Source organism: Strix uralensis, chromosome 15 (assembly GCF_047716275.1).
Source record: "Strix uralensis isolate ZFMK-TIS-50842 chromosome 15, bStrUra1, whole genome shotgun sequence".
Taxonomy (NCBI): Eukaryota; Metazoa; Chordata; class Aves; order Strigiformes; family Strigidae; genus Strix; species Strix uralensis.
In genome coordinates, this window is record NC_133986.1 from 19,105,339 (window position 1) to 19,129,458 (window position 24,120).

At 43.4% G+C, this 24,120-nt stretch overlaps 1 protein-coding gene across 13 annotated transcripts in view; it reads right to left on the minus strand.

Annotated features, from left to right (window-relative positions):
* The window catches only part of BRSK2 (BR serine/threonine kinase 2), a 319,001-nt gene that overhangs the window by 97,146 nt on the left and 197,735 nt on the right, over positions 1–24,120 (minus strand). For all 13 annotated transcript variants that reach the window (XM_074884784.1, XM_074884775.1, XM_074884782.1 and 10 more), the window contains one exon: positions 11,938–12,023. In XM_074884784.1, coding sequence (XP_074740885.1) covers positions 11,938–12,023 — 86 coding nt within the window. The remainder of the gene's footprint in view (positions 1–11,937; positions 12,024–24,120) is intronic.

A 24,120-nucleotide genomic window follows, 5' to 3' on the forward strand; every position in this document is an offset into this window, starting at 1 on the left:
GCACAAAAAATTGGACAACAAAATGAAATTATAAATTTTAGGGAATTAAAATAACATTTTCTGCAATTTTTATCAAAATAGAAACATTGACAAGAAATATGGTAATTTTTTTTTTTTTTTTTCATTAAAACGAGTAAAAAAAGAGAACAATCTTGACTTGAAAATCACTTTGGAATATACAGATTACCTTCTTTCCAAGACGAGATGAGTAGTTACCAGACTGTCTATGGAGTACCCCTTGGTAATCTGGAGATCACTGTTTATCTGCACTACTTTTTTTGGACAAGACATCGAACCGCTCCGAAGAAAGCTGATATGCAGTAGCTATGGGCAGTGGGGGGTCCACATTTTCAAGTCCCAATCCTCACTTTCCAAGCCTTGGCTAACAGACAGTCTGGTAAGAGGGTTTGCTATACAATTCATTCTCCCTCTCATACTAGAGACAGATCTGGCTAACTATCCCATATGGCAGAACCAAGCCTGGCACGGAATCAATCCTAAAATTCTCCCTGACAGCTCCCTCTCTCGCTGTGCCCAGCAGAATCTAGATACAGCAGTGCATCTTGCCCCCAAAATTCAAATTGCTAGCTGCTTTCTTTTTCTGGGAGGTATTTTACAAAGATGATTGCAGTTACAGGCATACAGAACACCCTCCACACTGGTTTCAAATGCACAGTTTTGGAAAATTACAGACCCAGCATTTCTGTCACCCACAGCAGGAACTGCAAAGCAATTTATTTTCATCAACTTCATCTTATTAAAAACACTCAACAAAAATGCACTGACACGTCGTATGAAAAATAAAACAAATTGAAAGACAGGGAGCATTTACAAGGTTATTCATTTCTGCTTGCCACCTAGAAGCACCAGATATAATAATGGAAATGAACAGGGGAGAACATTTGAAAAAGATTTGTGCCTATGACAAGTCAAGGGACACAGAGAAGCACAGCAACAATGTATTCTGATCTGACAAAGCCCTCAACGTGACAGGAGTGAGAAGGCGACAAACACATTCCCCAGTGGTCAAGTGCAAGAAATAAATGCTGCAGGGATTATTCCACAAGTACTACATGGTTACGTTGCAGCTAGGATTTCTGAGTTTGGATTTGCAGCTGGTCACCTGCCAACCCTATTCCCTCCAGTATGATGCGTTTTTTTTTTTTAGGATAGCCCCCAACTAGGAGATTTTTGATTAAACAAGGGCATAATTCAGCACCTGCCTCCATCTCTGTGCAAGCCAATGTTGTGCTGGCGCATTACATGGCACAGTAGTAGTACACGTTATTTCCAAATAGTCCAACAAGAGTGGTTTAAACATTTCCAAATGTTGACCTGGTTGTAACTATCACTGTACAGCTTACACAGTCCCCACTAAACGCTGTATATCTGTACCTATCCAACTCTCTGTGTATGTGTAAGTGTGTCTGAGTGACTCCATAAAAGAAGAGAATACAGTCTGAAAAGCCAAACAGAAAAAGCAAAGGAAAGAAAGAGCATTATTCCAGAGGCTGGAAAATAAGGCATACAGACACTACATCTTCCTTGAATCTGTGGCACAGAAGAGAATCAACATCTCCTGAGTCCACATCAGCGTCTAAAATCCTTTACTTTAGCAAAGTGCCGTATGATTGGAAGTATGCCAGTGCCAGCTCTTGGAGGATCTAGGAGAAGGTAAATAACACATAGCCTGTAGGGGAGAAAAACACTAAGAAGTATTTTCCCGAGTTTCCCCTTCCCTTTTATCTTTCCCAGAGATGACAGGTTCTCATCTCACTATAGTACTACTTTTCCCATTTATTCTAAGCAAGCAAGTGAATTCCCAGAACAGTAACTGGAACTAGTCTCCTATTACATTTGGAGATGAAAAGTAACTTACTGGTGAATTAAGCTTTTTTTTAAAAATCCTGTCTACGTAAGATTGACAGCATCAGTCTTCCCACTGTAAAAATGTAGGAAACCCTGCTCTCTAATAGCCACTGCAAGGAGGTTCAAGGAAAGGAAAGACCCAGCCTCTGACTGGCAGCATGCACACTACCCGCTGTGATAATACAGAGAGGAGCTATATTAGGACAAAAGACTCTGTATGGGCACTTAGCTCTCACATCTTGGATGCTCTGGACACACACCAGCTCTTCTAATCCTTGCATTTCACATGAGAGAAGCATTACAAGCATTAACCTCCTGTTCTTCATTGATAGGGAACTGCAGAGCGAGGTGACTTGCCCAGGGTTACAGTCACCCAGTATCAGACCTGGGATTAGCACCTGTGGTCCCCTTCTATTCTGCACTGTCCCCACCACCAATTTCCTCTCTGCTTGCTAGGTCACTGGAAAAGCAAGAGGCTTCTTCAACTCAGTATGAAGTCCAGTGGTGTTAAAAATGAACTCTCGATTATTTGTTTTCCTCCTAGATATATTCTTTGAGAGGTTGCAAAAATTTTCACAGGCCACAGCTTGCTTTCGTAAAGTCACCAAGGTCCACATCTTGCACAATACCTCATGTCCCTGCTACAAGCCAAGACATGAAACTAAAAATCTCTGGTTACGTTTCAGAGCTTGAAGGAGACAAGACTTTTGTCTTTAAAGACAAAGAAGCCGAATGCTTAATACAAGAATAATTTTGTCTATTGGAGAGGAGCAGAGAGAACGCGTGCAGCAGCATTCTATCTATTCCCTTTGCCATTTTTCCATCTGCATCCCATCATCACCACCTCCCCAATAAAAGCTAGTAAGTTCCTAACCTCAAATGACTCACTACATATCATATCAGAGGGATGCATGCAGCTTATAAAAGCAAGCTTAGAATAATCCTAGGCTATTTTCTTTCTTTTTAGTTCATTTTTTTACTGTTTTAGAAACCAAACCAGTAAAGAAGTAATAACAAAAACTAAACAATATAGCAAAGGAGGGATGATTTCTGCATGTGAAAAAGAGGGAGTAGCCAAGATGAATGTGGAGAAATGCAGTCTTAAACTACCTTTGTGCCCCTCAGATTTTGGCTACACCAGGAACCAGCACAGACTCCAGAGCTCTCCAATTCACAGTAGCCTCCCCATGGTTGACTGTGGCTTGTTCTGTGGCTTAGACTGGAAATTTAACAAGAAAGCACTGTGCCTCTCCTCCTCAAGACCCCAACTGGCCTGTATTCCAGGGATCACAAGATGTGACAGCCCACCAGTTTAACATCATTCCTGCATCCTTCAAGTCTTTTTAGTCTTTTCCACATCCTGCATGTCAGCAAGACTCCTATAAACACAGGGGATAGTCCATTTCCCCCTGGGAACCATCAATACATATCTGATGATCAACAACAGTTTTGTCTACAATTACTGTACTTTTGGTTGTATCCAACTACACTAACAATCTGACAGGGCTTTATGAGGATTTATGATGCCACTATCAGAAGTTTTTTTTTTTTTTTAAAAAAAGCTGTGACATTTGCCTCAAAATACACAAAAATATTTGCAAAATTTAGCTACTCAGGTAAAAAATCAGTAGTCTTCCTTTTCTCCTGAATAAACTAAGATGTTGGTTTTCATCTCTAAAGTCTTTGGCTGTTCTAACACATAACTCAGCCTCACCACCACATTCCACTCCTTCCCTTCTGTACCCCTAGGGACAACACTGCTTGATTACGGTTCAGGCTTGTAGTGCAGGTGCTACCTTCGACTCAGGCTTTCTTCAGGTCCCTACAACTTGGTTGCACTGGTATCTTTTAGATGTTCTCTTTATTATATCTCTAAGATAATGGTTTTCCTATCCACCCACATGGCTAAAATTTCATGTCTAATTTTAGCTAGATATCTTGTATCTAAATTAATTCATCATCTTTTTCACTTTGTTAAATACATTCTCACCCTACTGCTGGCGATTCAAAGTAGATACCAGATCATCACTGCAAAACCATTTTCTTAGCTTTTCACTTTGACCAATCCTTCCATGCCTCCATTGTCACCTTAAAACACTGTATCTAACATTAACTAGCTGCCTTCACTTCTAGATACCTTGTAGCCCCTTCTGTATGCAAACTAGGATCTCTTCCTTGACCTTCGAGGTTGATTCCTGTCTCTGACCAGCCTCCAAAGCCAGGTCCCACCATCCACTTGTTAAATATCCAGGCAAACAATTCTGTACTCCCACAACACTCCCCCTACACTTGGAAGAGCATCACTGTTAATGACAGAGCTACGTCATAATTTTTCTTCAGCTCCTTCCTGAAGACTGTTCTTTGCTGTGATGCTTGACAACAGCTTGGACTTCCTGATCACAGGGTTTCCAACAGCTGCTTTGTGTTCTGGATTGTAAACTGATTAGGACATATGCTCTGGTTTTGTCCCATTCTTGTCCAGTGCCAGCACAGCAAGGTCTTCTCCATGACCAGACTGTCTTTACACTACAATACTATGAAGACATCACTTAAAACAGCAGCAAAGACACTTTCATTGATGGTTTCTCCTTCCCATCTGGTGGACTATGCTACAACTTATTAAAGGGTGCCTTTGCCCAAGCCCTAGGGAGCTTTGAGGAATAACTCACAGAATTTTCACTGAAGCAAGGAAGCTACATGCTACTTCTAAAGCAGGACTGTAACAAAGGAAACAGGCTGTCTCTGAGCAATGGCTGGAAAAATGCTGTTAACCAGACTAACTGGCCCAGAGAACACCAGGACCATGCATTACCAGATAATTATGGCAAAATAACAAAAAAATCCCAAATACACACACCAGTTATGATCTGTAACGAATGAAAAGCTGTCTTCAAACCATTAGCAAGAATGGTGTGAAATACTAAAATTCTTGCCAGATGGGATTGCCCACAGCGGCCCATCACTATACATCCCAGTGTGGGTATGCAGCTCCTGTTTTCCCAGCCTTACAGATGAAGACAATTTACGAGACATTCACAGCTACACAAATTAGGTCCTCTGGGGCAATACAAACGTATTTATTATTATAAAAGCGTTAAATGGATAGAGATCTTTAGATGAAAGCTCATACTGAAACATAAAGTATTTCAGGTAAGTTGTATAAATGCAAAAAAATAAGAGTAACAAGAAAGACTCTCTGGTGCTCTAGGAATGGTAATCAATTCACACAGCTTCTTGTTTTGGTCAGACAACAGAAGCATCAGGGCATGTGATTAGCTGTCTGTTAGGGAGCCAGTTAATAATCCATTTTTTATTAAATGGTACAATATTTATACATATCCCACACAACCTCACTTAAACCTAAACAAGTAGGTTGGTCTTCTACATAAGCCTGAACGTACCACTGGGTACCATCACATACCACTGTTCTAGGACTTCTACTATGCCAGAAGTCAAACTGGATATTCATGGGGCACTGGCTAGCTTTTAAGATGCCCAACTTCAGGTGTGCACTTCAGCAAGATGCAAAACCCAGGTGCAGTTATACAGAAAGACACACAAAGACAAGAAAAATCAGAGGAGAGTTCCTGCTTGCTTCCTCTATGCTCAAGAGTTTACTGTTTCATGATGCCTATGGGTTAGACATTTCAGGAAATGACCACGCCTGCTGAGAAGCTGAGCTACTCTGTTTTATCACTTAATAGTTAATTATTATATGAAAACCATAAGCATAATCCTGAAGCTGGGGAACATGGCATGGGTCAAGACACTCTGGAGTTGATGCAGATGTCTAAGCAATTACTGAGGCCAGGGACACAAGTCAAGCAGGAATCTCCTTTACAAAGACAGGTAAGTCTTTAGTTCTTTTCTGTCCCTATGTTTATTAGTGCCCACATCTGTAAAAACCCCTTGTCGTTTGGCCACAGAGTCAAACACAAATGGAAACAGATGTCCCACAAAGGGTATGTGCTAGGCATTGCCACCAATCCTGATGAACTCTGAACCGTCTCACAGTAACCCACAATCCCTAACTACTCCTTTTGATCAATTCAGCCAAGAGCTAGAAAACTCATTACACTGCAAAGCTCTGGTGAATCAGCAAGGGATCTGTCTGGAAGGGGAGACTGCTGAAGAAAAGTCTTCAGAAGAAAAAAGTCCTGGTGATTCCTCTTCCATACTACCACCCTACCTGCAAAATGTCCTTCCATACATATATAAGAACAGATGTATGTGCAGCAGGGAAGAGGTTAAAAGCTGCCCAGCCCAGATTGACATGTTGTAGTTCTTTGACGGCTTTTTCACTGCACTGTTTTCTATTGATTAAATAATCTCTATCAGATATTAAGCCCCTTGTTATTGGTGCAGCCTATAAATTATTCAGAAGTTATATAAATTCTTATGGCGGGCATGAATTTTTAAACCCTAATTTGGCACCAGGCCAGGAATTCTATTTTTTTTTTTTTCATTTTTTCCTCGCCTGCAAGAAAATGTGCATGCGTTAGATTTTTTTCCCCCAAAAGACAATTTTAACTCTAGTCTGCTTCTCTGAATGGAGATCGTATTTGATTGCTCATTACGTTTGGACATGAACAGGTTGGGCCTTTTGGGGAAAAGAGAGGTAGTAGGAGATTGTGCTGTTTGCGCTCTGTACCTTTGATTTATTGGGGATAAAAGGTGTTTTGAGCAGTGCCTTCATGGTGTGTAGACACGCATGTCAAGGCACCGCAGCAGCCATCCTATCTGGGCACACAATATGGAATGGATCCAGCCAGAGGGATCCTCAAGCACAGGACACGCAGAGCTGAGCGCACCCATCAGCTCACTGCCGCAGTTCTGCCAGTGACCGCATACGTCTGTTTTATTCATCAGAGCTAAGTGGCCTTTCCTTTAACAACTAGGGCCCAGACACACGCAACGTTTCCTACCAAAGCCTGAAAGATAATTTAGGCACCTAAATATATTGTGGCTCTGGAGCTACATCTCCCTTTGACCTTTGCTCACATCATGGAATTGCTCCACTCTGGGCCTGTTTTCTCCCAAGCCCAGCAGCACAGCCTAGATGGTATGCAAGCACATCTCAGGCAGTGAGCAGAAGATACAGTCAGGCTTTTGGGCAGAGCTTATTAAGTCCATGTTGCACAGGGTGTAGTATTAATCATCACCACCACCTCTGTGCAAGCCCTGCTTTGTGCCAGGCTGGCATCCCTCCTGCGAGCGGTGACACCTCTCCTCAGTGCAGCACCCGCTCCCCTTCCCCGGCCTCTAGCCAGCTCCTCGTCCCCAGGCCCACCCTCGACTCAAAACCTCACGTGAGCTGGCTCCACTCCTACACCTGACTGGCTTTCCTTTGGCTACACACGCTTGTAATTCATGACAGTACTAAAACAAGTCAACAGCAGAAGAAAAGGGGTCAAAGTAGCTGGTTATGAATATTTCTCTTAATTCCAATCAAGGCTCGGGTGGAACACTACTTTGTCTTCCAATTCTGTTCTATTTTCTTTTCCTATACCCACAGCATCTGACAGCCCACAAGCAGACTACCAAGAAGCAGACCTTCCACAAAATTAATTTTCAGCACCGAGCCTTTGCAGCTTCTCCAACTTTCTGAACTCTCCTTCTGCCTTTAGACAAGCTTCCCCACAGATGGATCAAATGACAAAGTTCTGGGCTACCAATAACAGAAGAACACATGGAATCTTTTTTCTCTTTCATGCATCCTTTGGTACCTCACAATTAGTTTTCAACAAAAATAAACAGAATTACAGGAAAACCCTGCAGGAGAGGACGGGCAGCATGAATGCCTCTGCAGACACCACCAGAGTTGTAAGTCTTTGTCTCCTGCTGTCAGCTGATCTGGTATAAGCCAGAAATGTGAGTTGTGCGCTGGTAGGAGGACATTTTAATTTTGTTATCTGGCACATTGGGAAGCACCTTCACCTCTGAAATCAGGAGGTGGTCTGTTATGTACATTGCAATGAGGCTTGGGCACCTGCCCAGTGATAGCACTGGACTGCTGAATGATGAGAAAGGTACTTGAGCCTGGAAAAAGCTGATGAATGCACAGCGCGTTTCAGAGAGCGATATTCTGACGTCCACCCCTTCTCTCAAAACAGACTCTTATTTAAAATGCTTATCAAGTTGGACAACACAGAGCTTTAAAATACAAAATTTGAAAATTTGAAATCTTAAGTGTGAAGATTTGAAAATTAATTGATATAAATCTATACATATATACAAATATCTGTACGCACCTATAAATAGAAATTTACAGATGTACATACAGACATCGATGGAAAGGGAATCGAGAAACACTGGTACAAACATCTGAAAGAAAAGGGCAAGGAGTGGTCCTAGGATGTCTTTATCTCATTTCCACTCCCCACCAAACCCCTGGTAATTTAAACTAAATAGCTAATCAAATGAGATCAAACAGATAATGCCACCCCTGTTGGGAGTCCTGCAGCAAAACTGTATCAGTCAGCTTTATCCCCTTTGGAAAGGGAAGGTCCATCTCCTGCGGACTATATGATGGCACTTAGGTTGCTGTGCTAACACCTCCTCCAACAGCTGGACAATTGCTTTTTTAAGATCAAAAGGAAAGCTGAATTTCTTGCATAAAATGCAGTAAATGTACATATCAGAGATTGCAGAATAAGGCATAAGATTGCTTCCTAGAAAAAATCCAAGCCAACCACTTCACTCATGAAGGACTGGGCTTTGCATGTTTCCTCTGACTTAATCCTCAACACGTCTGCTAATGAGAACCTCCTGCTCGTTCACCGTGGTGGTGCTGCTAACAGCATATGAACACCACCTTCCTCTCCAGTTGCTACACAAACTCTATCTAGGGCCAATTCAGGCACGACCTTTTCTACACATCACACAGAGAAAAGAGGACTATCACCCAGGTTCACACAGTTTATTTGCAATGCAGAAACCATATGACCAAAGGAGTGTTTCCCCTCCAATATGCATTACAGAACACACCAAAACAAATTCTGCTAGCTCATTGATCATTCCCTATTATGAACCAGCTATATAAGTTCTTAAACAACTCTGGGTTTACCCCATACCAGGCTACTTTAACTCATTCTTGATCTTTAAAATGGGAGGATCATCCCACCCGTCCTGGCTGTTTTGTCTATTAACATTATATGATGGGAGAGAGGGAGGCACAGATTGTCTATAGCTATTTCTAAATTACCTATTACTGTGGACTCCAAATCTTGCTTGAACGCCATCAGTGTGATCATACAACAAATACAAAATAATTCAACTGTTTAGCCAACATAATGTATATTTGAGGTGGTGTATCAGCACACATACAGAAAGCTACAGTGCAGCTGTGTTTTCCCCTATGTACCTAGAACTGTAGTCCACAGTCTTAAAAAATAAGACAACTCAAAATGCTGGATATAGAGCTGGAAATCTTAGAGCTCATGGCTATCTCCATCTCTCCAACCATCTCGGTAGAAAACCCACCAAAACAAACAGAAAATGACTGCTAGGCTAACACACATATGCTAACAGATTTTTATTATTATTTTTTAAAACTCATTTTCAGTGTTAAATAAACTGTGGAAAAAGGATTTGATTCATGGTTGCATTAGGAATCTACTCAACCAAAGCCCCTTGTCACAAATTAAATCATAAACCAAAAGTCAAACTTGATTTGTGAAATTAACATTTATCAAGGAAATACTCCCCAGCGCTGCATCGTGATTAGTCTCTGGCTTCTGAAATATCACCCATAATTCACAAGCTCCTCTGAAACCGTGCTGCTACTGTTACTGCTGAGATGGCACGCGTGATGGAAAGGTGCTGCCACAACCAGAGAGCAATCCCTTTCTTGATGCTGGTGAGAACTAGAGGTCACTGTGTCTTATTATTTGGGAAAGTACATGCATACACGCTTCTCAGTGTCCCCCTCCTTGTAATACTTCACAGGTACTCTCTTCCACCTCTCAGATTTATCCAAGGCCACAGCCATTTCTAATTTTGAACACGGAGGCTTGGCAGAAGCTCTGCATTGTGCCCTTTCTTTAAAATAGTGACTAATAAAAAATGAAATGTAATTAACAGTCACTGGCTCTTTCACAGAGTCAGTGTCTGTCAGCAGAGGGATTCAGTGCCTTTGTGGGGAGAGGCGGACAGCTCAATCTTACAGGCAGAGGAGCTACAGCACAAAGAAGACTCAGTGATTGTTAAAGGCTAAACAGTCACTGGCAAAGCACGCTTTGGAGCCCAACATTTTTTAGAAGCCAGGAAATCCAGATACACATTAAAGACATGAGACGCTTCCCTTTTCAAGGTGATTTTCAGCAGGAAGACATTTTCCTGCCAAGGAATGCAGTCGTTTTTTGGAAGTATTGGTGTAAGACCATCCCCACTGCTCTGAGCACTAGATATTTTTCACATGGAGCAAAACAGCCCTCAAGTCTTTTGGGATAAAGAAGGAGAGCTCAGCTCAGGTGCTGGCTTCACAGGCATTCAGAGCAAGAAGAAAGCTTCAGCACCTCAGTAACCCATGCCCCCACGCCAAGTGATGATCATGGCCTTTCTCCTTCCTGTATTCACATTGTCTCCACAGCAAACTATGCTACACCTACCTGGAACACATCAGCTGCCTGCTGTGTTTATGCAAGTGTGCGTGTGTTTATATGTGTGCCTATCTAAGACTACACAACATACAAATAAAGAAGAATCACAAAGAAGAATATTCCCTCACTCTTAACCAAAAGAAAGGCTGGTGCCTCATCCTACCTCCCTTTAAAACAATACAGAGGAATGTACTCTTAAAAACGGTGACTCTTTTCAGGATTAAAGGAGAATTTGTTGGCTGTAAAGCCTCACTTCCCTTTGCCACCCTTCTCCTTCACATAGAGTGTTAGATCTGGGCCTCTGTCCTCAGCTGGTGCAAACTGGCCTTAATGGAGCTGTGACCATTTACGCCACTGAGGCTGGAGCACTCGGCATGCAGCTCAGGGAACATCTGAGCCAGCCTCCACCCAGGGCCTGCACAACCTCACTCTGGCAACCTCATTTCACTGCGGATGGCAGACTCTGCCCCAAAGGAGGATGGAGAATCCAAAAGAAATGACTGCCTGCTCCACTAAGCTAACCCTTAGGCACAGAGGCCTCTCTTCTCGGAACAGGAATTCACTGCTCCAGTAATGAGACTGGCTGAATCGCCCATGAGGGTTTGTTACCTCCATTCAACACACTTTCTTTGGGTAAAGAGTCATTCCCTTCTTGTGTTGTGACATTAAGGAGAGGTTACCAATGGATGGTGGTTTTAAAAAATAGTTTATTTTTTTTTAACCACTCTCTTCCACTTGCAATAACCTGTTAAAAAGCTGAAAATAACACTGAGTTCCCTACTGGGTTGCCCTTTTCCATTTGGAGAACATTGATTTTTTTTCCTGTTGTGCCAAGATTAATGTGGCCTGTTTGTTTGACAACAGATTCAACATATCTAGTGCCCTGTCAAGCTAAAATGACTCTGTCTGTGGACAACATCCCTGTCTGGCACCAACAATGATCTGAAAAAAACAAAAGGCTTTGCTACTTAACTGTTACTGCAGACCCATCAGGAGATTTCAGCAGCCCTTAAAACCAAAAATTGTTATTGATGGGGCAAATTTAAAATATTGTTAGTGGGAGCTGAGGGTTTCAATGAAAACTATTAGGCAAGGGAGGTTATCCAAACTACCCAGTGTAACTGTCTGTTACAGTTTTGATTCAAAATGGTTCCAGATCTTACAAGTACAAACCTTCCTCCCTTCTTGCTGTTTGATAGAAAATGTTGGTTTGTCCTCTCTCCTCCATTTTAAGTAGAAAAAGAAACAGCATGTAAGTAAAGTACACAGGAGAAAATGAGAAGAGCCAAGGAAATAAGGAATGTTCCTTCCTCGTCCAAGTACCAGATATCACACAGATACCAGCTGAGGGTGAAAACACACGCCGCTCCATCCTTTCAGAAACGTTACCAAGTTCCAAAGCCCTCATCTCCCTCCCTTCCTTCCTCCTTCCCTTCCCCTTTCTCTGGCAAAAGCCAGTAATACCTACAAATATTTTTTATTTTCGTAAACATCATGCAGCTTTAAAACGTGGGGATGTTCTATCAACTTCAGGATGGCTATTTCCCGCTCCACCTGGAAGAAACAAAAAGAAATAGAGAAATTAGAAGCTTGGTCTTAGAATACATTAGATATTGTCACACATTTTCTTCCCATTTATCCATTTTTCACTCCTCTTTATATGCAGAGGATACAGCAACTTATAACAATGTATCTTATTTAGCACTTATATAACTTAAGAAAAATTTAATTCATTCAGCCTCAGCACTCCCTACCCTGCAGAACAGAAAACCAGCACAATTTCAATGTTGAGAGAAAAGTCCCAAATCTACCAAAAGGAATTAGCTGTAGGAGTTTATGAGCATTCAAGTCAGTTCCTGCCTCACAATCCAAAGCCAATGATGTATTTTCAAAGTACAGAAACTCTAAGATGTCACTCAGGGCTCTCCTGACCTCCCGCAAGCACAGGTGTGGCCACGCTGCACTACATATTGCATATTCAAGTAATATTAGAAAATCCTTATCCTGACGAACTTGCAGTGGATGCAGGAAGGCAAAGAGCAGAAGACCAACAGGAGTGTGATTTTGTATCTGCAGAACTGAGGTACAAAAGGGAAAGAAATATAAGAAGTGACAGAAGAAGTACAAGGCACAACAAGAAATTAAACCCGATTACAGGAGATGCGGCGTTCAGAGCCTTAAGCGTAAGACTGTGCTTTCTCTCAATTCCCAATCTGTCCGAGCATGGCTACTTCTAAGAGCATGTCTTCACCATGGAGTTAACAAGTTGTGACTAAGTCCCTGTAATTAGCACAAGCCCTGTTCTCACCCAAATTCCTATTATGACTGCGGTGGTGCTTTTAACTTGAATTTACTGAGGGTATTTGTTAGAGGTGGAGTCAGTGCAATTCCTCAGCTGCTAGCAAAACAGCTCTGTGCTGCCCGAAGCCACGCTGTAACCGCTCTGCTCTGACCTAGGCTAACTCAAAGGGAGTAAACGTAGCACTGTGGAGACTGTAGATAACCAAAATAAACTCTGCAACAAGACACAGTCTGAGCATTCCACAGCTGGGCATGACACATTTCCAGGAATCCACAAAGGCAGGAAAAAGACCTAAAGAAGCAAACAAGGATGACTAGGTAGGGCTTCTTCCAGTCCTTCAAATAACTGATTGTCCAGAAGCTGCTATGCTAACAAACAAAACATGAACAAACAAAACTATCCCTTAACATCTCCCCTTCAGGGATCAGACAAGTAATTAGGAACTTGCCCCAGTATACCTTTAGTTCTTGATGTCCTTTAATTTCCTGAGATATCATCCTCTGCTAAGCCTGACATAGACAACTTTCCCTGAATGCCAGTAAGATACTTGGCACGAAATTAGAAAGCGGTAGTTTTCCAGCACTGTTCAGGGGAGGAGGATTTCCCAGCATCTTGGTTATCACCCCAGACCTCTCTTCCTCTAGACCACCACACAAAACCAGCAAAAGCAACTCTCACCCCACCCCACCCTTGGCCTTCCTCGCGTATCAGGAGGGAGGAAAGGGTGTTTGCACGTGTGTCCATCTTAAGTCTTTCAAAGACACTTGTTCCACTCTGCAGAGTCAGAAGTCATCTGAGAGATCCACTTCCACGCTTGGGATCTGTGGAAATAGCTCCTTCAGAGAAGTGGGGAATGCATGTAAACATGTATGTATGCAGTTCAGCACTGCCAGAACTGGAATGAATTCAGTGATACACAGTACTTGATGATGACAGCTCTGTAGGCGTAACTTACTCATGACCAGCACTTAGATGAAAGCCACTTATACGAATAGGAAACGAAAGTTGGGTAGATTTCAACTGTACAGCTACTCCACAAAAAAACCAGGGGGAGAGCTAGTTTATTCCATTTTTGTCTCCTCTTCAAAAAGACCTGTTACTCTTTTCTCTTACAAGGTATGCACTGATATTTGCAGAGGGCTTAAATCAGCCCTATAATTGATAAAGCTGGATTTGCTTCAAGAATGAGAAAAACCAAAACAGAAGCAGCACCCACTCCCATAACACTCTTCCAATAGTACTGAGGTTCACCACCCGCACCACGTACTGCAGCTGCTCAGAAACTGGAACTCCAGCAAAGTTCCCTTTGGATGGGGGACACCAGGTATTTCATGGGGAGTGACCACTGCACTAGCTATGGCAGGGATCGTTCAGCCCCGCTGTCCCTCCTGGGGAAAATCCTGCCTGTGAAAGAAGAAACTCCCTGCAGATGGGCTGTCTAACTGCATTGACAATTCACTTCTGAGAAACCTCTTGGTGGGTGCAGTGGAAACATACGTTCAGACCAAGTGAGTGATGGATGGCAGCATCCAGTCGGGGTCCCGCTTGGTTACTGTCCTAAAGCATGACAAGAGGCAGTGATTTATGATTACCACTTGGAGGAGGGGGTTCAGTTACAGCACTGCATGGCCTCTGTTCCCTAAGAGAAAACCAGACCAGGAAGCAAATATCTACTTACTACCTACATATATTTATGCTAGGAACCAATTAAAAAAAAAATAACCCGAGTTACTTTACTTTCATCATTTTAAGTGTGCCAGTGTGGAAAGCTCTGTGCATATTTTTAACTTCCTGGGAACTAAATCCTGATAGGAAATACAGTTTTGGAGGTCTTGATTTCAACCTCAGGTATGCAGAAAGCATCTGGCTTGATGTGCCCGGCAGCATTTCACTACAATCTATACAGATCAGTGGTGGGTTGCACCACTCCAGCGCAGGCAGCAGGCAGCTTTCCACAGTCTGATACCTCTTCTATTTGTAAACCAAGGACAAAACTAATCTACTCATCTCAGTAAGACTTTGTATAATCCTTCAGTGAAAAGGGGCTTTATGAAGGAAAAGTGCCATTACTGTACTTCTCATAGTCCAGGCCTTAGCCCCGTGTAGAGGAGCAAGACACTAATGACTGTATTACTTTAAGAACTAGAGATTCCCAGCTCTCTAAACAGCAATCTGGTAAAGATCATCCTCAAAAATCTTACAGCAGTGTCCTGCTTCTTTTCCATTCCAAAGGAAAACAACAGTCCACAAAAGCATGCAGCGGGCCACCTTCTCAAAATTTCAACTGGAGTCTGTACTGATGGGCGACTCTCCTGGATCCTATTCATTTTTTATATTCCCACAGAGAAGCCAGTAATTGATATGGGTTGGACACAGCCTGTAGATCTCAATAGTGATTTTACTGACGTGTGGTTCAGGAGGACCTAGCAGCCACTGTATCACTAGCAAAGGAGAGGTATCTGAACTCACCGGCAAAATAAGAGAGGCCTGAAATAGCAGGCAGCTTTGCCTTCTTCCCCAGAGCTTTGCCAGCCCTTGGCATGCCTTTTTTGCGCATCCCGGTGCTTGCAAGCCACAGAGTGCTGTCCAGTTCGGAGCTGGCAAGGACAGGGGAATGGAGAAACCCTGCAGGGGTGTTTGCTTTAATGCAGATGCAATTATCAGAAAGCAGGCCAAGCTCAGAATAGCCTGTCTAGGGAGGCTCAGAGTCTGCGACAAACAGGAAACATGGAGAAACATTTGCATAATAGTTAGAAAGGAAAAAAGTGACACTGGGTCACATTGCAGGGTCCCAGTTACAGCCTGGGTTGCCCCATACCAGGGCAGGTTACGTGACTGTGCAGCACTCCAGAACCTTGGAGCTGGGGGAAGGAGCTGTGAAAGGCTGTGCAGGGCAAATGGAGACACGCTGCTAACTTGTAACCTTGCGGGTGCCAATTAGAGGTTCTAAAAATCTATGCAGGAGGCTGATTTGACAGGATGCTCCAGCGATTCAGCTAATGACAAAGTGCAACACGGGGGCAACGCGACCCTTAGAGGAATAATGCAAAACTCTGGTTCCCTCTCTTCCATCTCTACTTTACCCTCCTTCCTCCCCAGAGGACATCCCATCTCTCTGGTTTAAGTCCATGTCGTCGGCACAGTTTTCACTGGCGACAGGGCTCTGTCCTCTCACCTTCTGACCCACAGACACACAGGGTGCTAATTCACCTAGAAAGCGAGGAGGGCAGGTTGAAGGAGCCTGACAGTTTGTCTCAGTGATGAAGAAAGTTTCCTTTTCTCTTGAATCCATTTGCTCAGTAGCAGTTGGGTCACCCATCACTCCTGTGGTGCTGTGAGAACTTGACAAATGAAGTGGACAGCTGTCTCATATTACCAGGCTGTATTTTATCTACCAACTCTATGCAAGCACTATGCACCAGCCATTAATAGAAGTGTTTCTCAAAGAACACCTACGTGCAAAAAGTTGGGGGACAGCAGATGACATTTCTCCTTGGATGCTTTGAAGCTGACCAGCAGCACACCACAAAGCTCTCCCTTTCTCCACTGACATCAGTGGCTCCCATATTGCTCAAAATGCTGTCTTGAAAAGGAAGTCTGAAGCTGCCGAAGTGGCAAGAGGCAATAAAGCCCTGCATGCTGCAAACGTGTTGTGCTGGTTTTCCTACTCAGAGCAAAATGGAGGGGTGATAGGTTTTCACATGAAAATCAAGCTCTCTAATGTTGACCCTGCTTTGCTTTGAAGTAATTAGTGAAATACTTTTCAGAACTCATGGCTGTCCCTCAGTTACTAGAAACTCAACCAGGACATGAAGTTTCTCTGAGTTCAGAATTATTTAGACTCGGGATGAATTTCAAAGCATGCAGAGATCTGGACACTCATCTAACTCCTCAGGCTAGAACTCAGGTTGGAAACCTTGTACCAAAGTACCTACTTTCTCCAGTGTCTGGCCTACTGTACAGTAATCTGCATGTCCATGATGAGAGCACAGAAAGCAAAAAGTAAATCACTGTGATACTTCACTGAGTTGAAGTGGCAAAACCAAACGTATCAGATAGGAACTAACTAATCTCAAGTTCTCTGGTAAGTCTGTGTTCCTGCTGTAACAGAAATATCGCAGGACAGGCCCTAGGATTTTATTAATTTGGTACTTTTGCTTCTGTGTTATGCAGGACTCAAAGTTTAAAATGGTGAAAAATGACTGGCTTTGGTGAAGACCATCCAGGTCACCTGCTCACTCTTTCCTATAATCACAGAATAAATAAGCTACTCTTGAAATCAGGAGGGAACAGCATTAAAGCAGAAATGGCTCTATACAACAAGCACCTGTAGGCCCAGTATGTCCTGTAGGGTCATGACTGCTGTGGGGATATCATTCTTCCAAACAAACTTAAGCCATTACCAAATTTAAGCAATACCACATTATATCAGTTGCAACCTTAATTTCAATGGGAGCATAAATGGAGCAGAAGTGGAAAAAAAATCAGGTCTTAAATGTTTAAACATTAAAGTATCTTCATCTGCAGCTCCGAATTAAGTTGATTGTTTGCTTAAAGTGGCCTTTCATTACATTTATCCAAAACTTCTTCAGCAGGCCATTATGGAAGCAAACAGAGAATCACAGAAGTTGTCCATCCTATTGCAGCCATTAGCTTCACATTTCTGAATATACTGAGCCAGATTCAAATGTATTGAAGTCAACAAAAGACATCAATTGACTTAAGTGGGCTTTGAATCAGACCTTCTAATGATCATTAAGTGGTATCTGGAAGAAATCTTCTATTACACAATTTTGACTAATTAAATGCTTTAACATGAATTCAGGTTTTCTGCTAAGTACTAGTAATTACAAGAAGATTCTATAAAAAGGGGATAAATGAGGAGGGAAACTAGACTTAGATCTCCACAGAATCAGGCAGCTACACAATGCTGTACAAAATACTTACAACAAACAGACAAAATTACTGGAAAGCTGAGCAATTCCTCATTTTATTGAAAGCTCTATTATGGGCTCATTCCACCACAATTTTTGTTTGCATGCGTGCTTCTCAAAGCTATTTCCCCATAAATGAAAATGAAAATAGGTATGTGTGAGAAGCAAGTGAGATGCATATTTGATGTTAAAATTTGCATGTGCAAACTTCTGTATGAAGCTTTAGTAGGGAAATGTGTTTTCCATAAACTACTAACAGAATGTCAGCTTCTACTTGTCTTTACTGAAACATGTATTTTTCCACAGTCCCTTCAAGACTGCAACTCTAAAGGTCCACTGAATTTCAAAATTTGGCATAAAGTCTGAGGGTATGAAGTCAGCCAAATGGATACTGTGAGAATTTTCTCGGAAATCCTTTCTGCTGGTGCCAATGCACCTCCACCACAGGAGAGGACTCCTGGCCTGGTCTGGCATATTGATTCCAAGGTCTTGAAATGACGGGGTTTAGATCCTGCGGGATCTTTAGCCATGGAAAATCCTACTCAGGAACTTCATGGTTTAACTCGGTAGTTAACACCTGCACTGATCCTCAGTGCTCTGCCATAGGCTGCTGAGTAAATATGGCAGTTGGACTTATCTGCAGCGTATGCTTCTTTAAGAAGCATCAGGGCTTCATGCAAGAGACACTGATGGGAGCTGACAAGGAGTGGATTTATCCATTCAGTACTTGAGATTATCTGCTGCCCGGTGGTACACAGCTAACGAGTGACTGACGTGCAAGTCTCTGCCAGCAGTCAGCAGAATTGGCCCCTTACACCGGAAGGCAAATAACCTCCCTGTGCCTCCTGTCACCTCTGGTGAGTGCCACATCCTGGCTGCCATCGCCGAGTAGTGCAGGACACAGGACACAAACCAACAGCCACTCTGCAGGAGAAATAACCTGATCTTTGACTTGCCTTCCTTTTACCCTCCTTATCCCAGTTTTTAATGTTAATCCGCACTGTGCTTTCTTTGACCCGAAGCAGACTGTTTAAACAGCTGGTTTTTTGCTGGGGGAAAAAAAATAACTCACATGCAGCCAGTCCAGCGTCTGTGAGAAACCCGCCAGCCCCAGCCAGGCCTGCGTGAACACCAGTATCTATTGCTCCAAAGCAGCACGCTCAGTCCCTCTCACGTGAGCAGCACTCCCTGCCATGCCAGCCCCACAGTGCTCACTCTAAACTAAGAAATTTAAGTCTAGCCCCCACAAGCAAAGCTGTAGGCAGTGCTCACCTGCAGCTTTTCCCCCCTGAAGGACCAGCAAACTTATGCCTGGCTTGTTTCAGGGATGTATATGTTACAGAACACAGGAGCAGGAAGCCAAGAGGCCCTGTGCAGGAGCACAATTCATAACTCATCTTCCCCCAGCAGAAGTTACTTCTACTGAAGGTAGAAGGCATATTCAAGGACATTTAATGCTGTGTGGGCTGCTATGCTAAGCTACAGAAAAACAGTCAGTACACACAGAGGAGAAACAAGCTGCAAAATTGAGGGGTACAGAGAGTTCAACTTCAAATAATACAGGTGCAGAGGTCTTTGTATTATTTAAGACAGCACAGATTTAATATGGGCAGTACCAAACACAACATTGGAATGTCTGAGCCAAAGAGTGGGTGGAGGATGCAGGAGATGCTGAATCCCATTAAGGGAATATGGGCAAGCACAAAGGAGGCGGTATAGCACAGCACAGCATAACGTTCTGCCAAAAATGTAGTGTGGAGCTTCTGAGAGCATTGGTTGAGGATACGATAAGGCAGAGGGGTTCCCAAGAGCATCCAGGAAAGGGACTGAGACAGGGAAGCAATGCTGACACTACCACGGACTGCATCCTTAAGGGAGTCCACCATCAGTAGGAAGAGAAATTTAAAAGCACAGCTTTGGAAAAGCTTCAAAGGGTAAACTCTCTACCATTTCCTATGTGTCTTGGCTAGCCTCTTTCCCCCTCTTCCTCTTTTTCTCCATTAGTCACACCGGCCTTGTTTAGCTCTTTGGCATTGTCTTACACAAATGTCCTTTACGCTTTCTCCAATATTCTTCCAGAAGCAATCAATAGGATTGCTGCTGTTTCCTTCTCTACATCTTTCCTTAATAGCCATCTCTGGTTCCCTAAGAAATAAGGCAGCTAACAAATGCTCCAGGAGAGGGCAGAACAGCCGGAGCTTTGCAGAGACTGGAGGCAGAATGCCAGGCTCCATCCCTGCCTTGCCCCACTCCACAACAAGCCTAATGACATCAATCATTTAAAGAGTGGAAAACAGATAATATGATATTTGTTATTCTATTATATTCTCCTGTCCTTCACTTCTGGGTGCCCCTTCACTCTTTAGATGGATATTTGTATGTACTGTTGCATTAAGATCTTGTTTCAGTTAATAAACTCAGCAAGATACAGTTGATATCTAGAGGGGATTCTCTATCCCAATAGTCCCTCCCAGCTGGCAGTGACGGAAGCAGAAAGACAAGTGACCCACAGCTCTCCTCTTTGTTTCCATTTTTCTAAATATGCTGTTGAAGCACAGTCACACCTCCCAGCGGCACATGGTCCCAGACAAACGGCAGCATGCACCTCACCTAGGAGCTGTGAAAAGGCCAAGGGCAACACAGACCCATGAAGTTCATGTTTGCACTTCGCTTTGCATTAAGAGGGAGCCTCGAGGGGAGGCTCGGCAGCTGCAGGCAGAGGAATCAACAGCTGATTTTCTGCCAAGCTGTGGAGCCAGCGGCTGTGTCCTCGGGGCAGCCAGGCAACCCTTCAGCCCAGCTCTTCTACTACAGCAGGTGGGCAGCAGTTTCTATGGCACTGCAGCTCCCGCCTGCCCTGCACCAGCTCTACATTAGCACTTCCGTGTCCATCCCATCTTAGGGACACTGATCCCAAGAACCACTTATTCTTATTCACGATGTTGAAATTAGTCTGCTTTGTCCATAAAATAAGCCCTCTGAGCACAGACTGTGTCTGAGGAGCACACTGTCTGGTGTCTCTCTATAATGACATGAACCAGCACTTGAGATCCAAACATCCCTGCCCGCTCATCTATATGTGGGATTATAACTTTTTAATGCAGACCCACCTCAACCACAAGCATGTCTTTTCATATCTTGCAAGACAGGACTGAACAGCATGGGAAATCAGCAGTGACCCCTCTGTATCTTCATCTCTGGGCTACTTGTTTGGCTCTAGCCAACAGCAGACGGGCTCAAAGCCTGTCACTCTCAGATTTTTGGTGACTTGCACAGCAAAATTAGATTTATAGACTCAGCGTCAGTCCCCGGTCAGGAGTAAACTATTGGTGGACAGCATTGTAAAACTGTCCCCTCCCTTCAACTAGCCCACCTCAGTGCTTTCAAGATGATGCCAGCCCTAACGCAACAGCTTTATCCATGGTGCCTGCCACTTTTTCCTTCCCCATCAGGGATGCAGCAAAGACAGCAACTCTGGCTGGGAGCTTTCCATTGGGGTTTAATCTGCAAAAGGATGGCTATTAAGGCAGGAATTGCAGTACAAAGCAAGAGGCAGAAAGAGAGGAAAGGGAAAAATAAAATTGAATATTTTGCCTTGGTCTTGAGGCTGCCTGTGCTCACTCCCCGCCTCTCCTCAGGTTCAGCCTGCAACAGAAGACATTACAGCAAGACTTGTACTCCCCTCAGTGAAGACAACATCCTCCTCTGTTTTGTACAAGCAACAGAAGCAGCAGAAAATTAGTCGATTGCTGCCATCAGCATCCAGGATCTCTCACAGCTGGAAGTTAAGAGATCAAAGACAGCAATGAAGGAACATTTTGTTTCTCAGTTATTTTATCTCTGCTCTTCTCATATCCTTCCCATCACACACCAGTCCCTTATTGCTGGAGGTGCTGATGACATCTTGCAGCCTATCAACATCAATATCAGGATCAAGAAACCTCGTGGCAAGGGAGGTTTACAAACAACATTGTAAAGACAGGCCCTCGAGCATCTCAGAACAGCCGATGAGGATAAGCCAAGTCATTCCTTCTCCACAGTGTCCAAACCTCCTTGAGAAAGGATGGCTCAGGCATCACTGGCCAGGTCCTTACAGAAGGGTACAGCATATTCTCTGGAGCTGAATACATTTGTTTTCCACATCTTCATTATGTTTTCCAATACATTATTTAGTCTGTTTGGACTTTCAGAAGTACTTAGCATTGGCCTATGTCTTTATCTCAAAGTTCATGGCACTCTTACTACTAAATGAGACCAGAGTCAGCCAGCAATGAATGGCAAATTCTACCTTTTAGTTCTAAGTCTCTAGAGATGGGTCTTGTAATATGAGGCCTGCCTTGCTATTTATGAATCTACGCCTCGAACATTACTTCCCAGATCCTGCCATACTTCTGAGCCTTTCTGAGTCCTAATGGCGAATTCTTCACCTAAATCATAGTGAAAAGCGTTCCATATCCTAAACCAGATCATCTTTTCCACATCGTGACAATCACTTCTGGAGTACAGAAAACTCCCTGTGCCACCCCGAAGCAACCTAGAAGTTTATGATGAGTGGTGTACTGCAGTGCAGATGCACCCACCAGCACAGCATTATTGCATGGAGACCAGGAAGAGCAAAGACGTGAAGGCATTTTAAACTTGAGGAAAGTGGTATTTTCACTATTTCTAAAGGTGGTGTTGTGGGTCGTGCATCTTCAGGATAGTCGTCTTTAAGTATCATTGCTTACTTGAGTCTCTTCCCATTCCTTGTATCTGCCCTACGTAACACATCTGATACAGAGTTCAAAGCTATTTGACTTCTGACGAAGAGCAACAACAGGATGCAACACTTTGTTATGACAGGCAATAACGCATTGCTGAAGAAAGTGCTAACGACTCAAAAATTACATAGAGAAAGCAACAGGGAAGTTCTAATGATAAGCAAATGAGCTTAGTTCTCTGGAAAGAATGGACTTGGCTGGACATGCTTACTCTAGCTATTCCTGAAAGTGGGAGAGCAAGCATTCCAAAAGCCGAAGAAAATTTGAAAATTGGGGCTCACTTAAATCATACCATCTTATGCCTGTACACCTTGGGATGCTTTGGCACATACACAGACATATTCCTTTCACAATCTAATTCTAAACTCTTTGCACTTGCCAAATACTTATGATAACACTTACATGTGCAGATTTAAAAATGCTCGCAAACAATTTGCTAAGAAGTTGGCAGGCTAAATTTGAAACCAGCAATATTTGAAATGGACAGCTGGGCTATATCTACCCCCCTCCCTCCTCAACTTCTCCACATTTTCTGCCAGAGATCATATTCATCAATCAGCTGAACCTTGTTCCCAGATGTTTGGAACATGCAAAAAACAACCTGTGAATTGGGGAGTTTTCCAAGACTCAGCAATATGGTCACAACAGAGTTTTGGAATGAAAAGGCAAGGGATGCTGTTCATGTCATCCTCTCTACAGAAAAGAAAACCAATTACATCTCTTTATAGGAGACATAATTAGCTCCCTTCTTTCCAATGGAGAAAGCCTCTCCCTCCATGAAAAGCTTATACTGCCTCCCACACAAACACGGGACAGACAAAAACCCCACCAAAATCTTGCTGAGGCGGATGCCGTGCTGAGTAAACCCAGCAGTAACCTCAGAGAGGAGGAAACTGTGTGTGCTGTGAGGCTCATACCTTGAATCCTGACTTATGCAAATGTATTTGGGAGGAAAGCACCACAGAGATGCTCTCCCTGCACCATACAGAACTCAGTGAGTTTGGATGTAAAACCTCAAGATATTTAGGGGTAGCTAATCATTACATTAACATATATATGATGGCAGGGATTAGAGTGCATCCTACTGCTGTATAACATGGATTTGTGTGTGGGTCAGAAGTTCCTCCTGCATACTGCCTCCTACCCTGAACCTCATTCCTACACCACCACAGCTATAATGCTTATTCACAGTCCCTCCTCTGAGTAGGAAATGCACACTCCACGTAAAGGATTTGCCTTCTGTGCTTTGTTGCTAGACACCACGGGACAGCAGGGCAGCACTTTCTTTTAGTTGCTCTCTGCTGGACACGTTTTGCCATGTCCAAGGAGCCAAGGGGAACCGAAGACTTCTGCAGAGCATCCTTGAGGGGTACTCAGGAAAGCTCTATGGAAGTTTGCCCCAAGCCTGCCTCACATTTTGTTTGCCAAAGGACCACAGTAACAGTGACAAGTCCCTTTTGTTTCCAAGAGTCCTAAAATTATTGCTGGGTGCCATTCACTGAGAAAGGCTGGGACAGCAGCTGATAAGGAATGGTGGTGATTTCAGGAGGCCAGCCCTCTTCTCTGCAGAGACCTACGTAACCGTTAAACAGAGTCGAGGCAATTTTCCCTCCCTCAGCAACAGTCTCACTCCATCACAAGTGGACGGCTTGAGG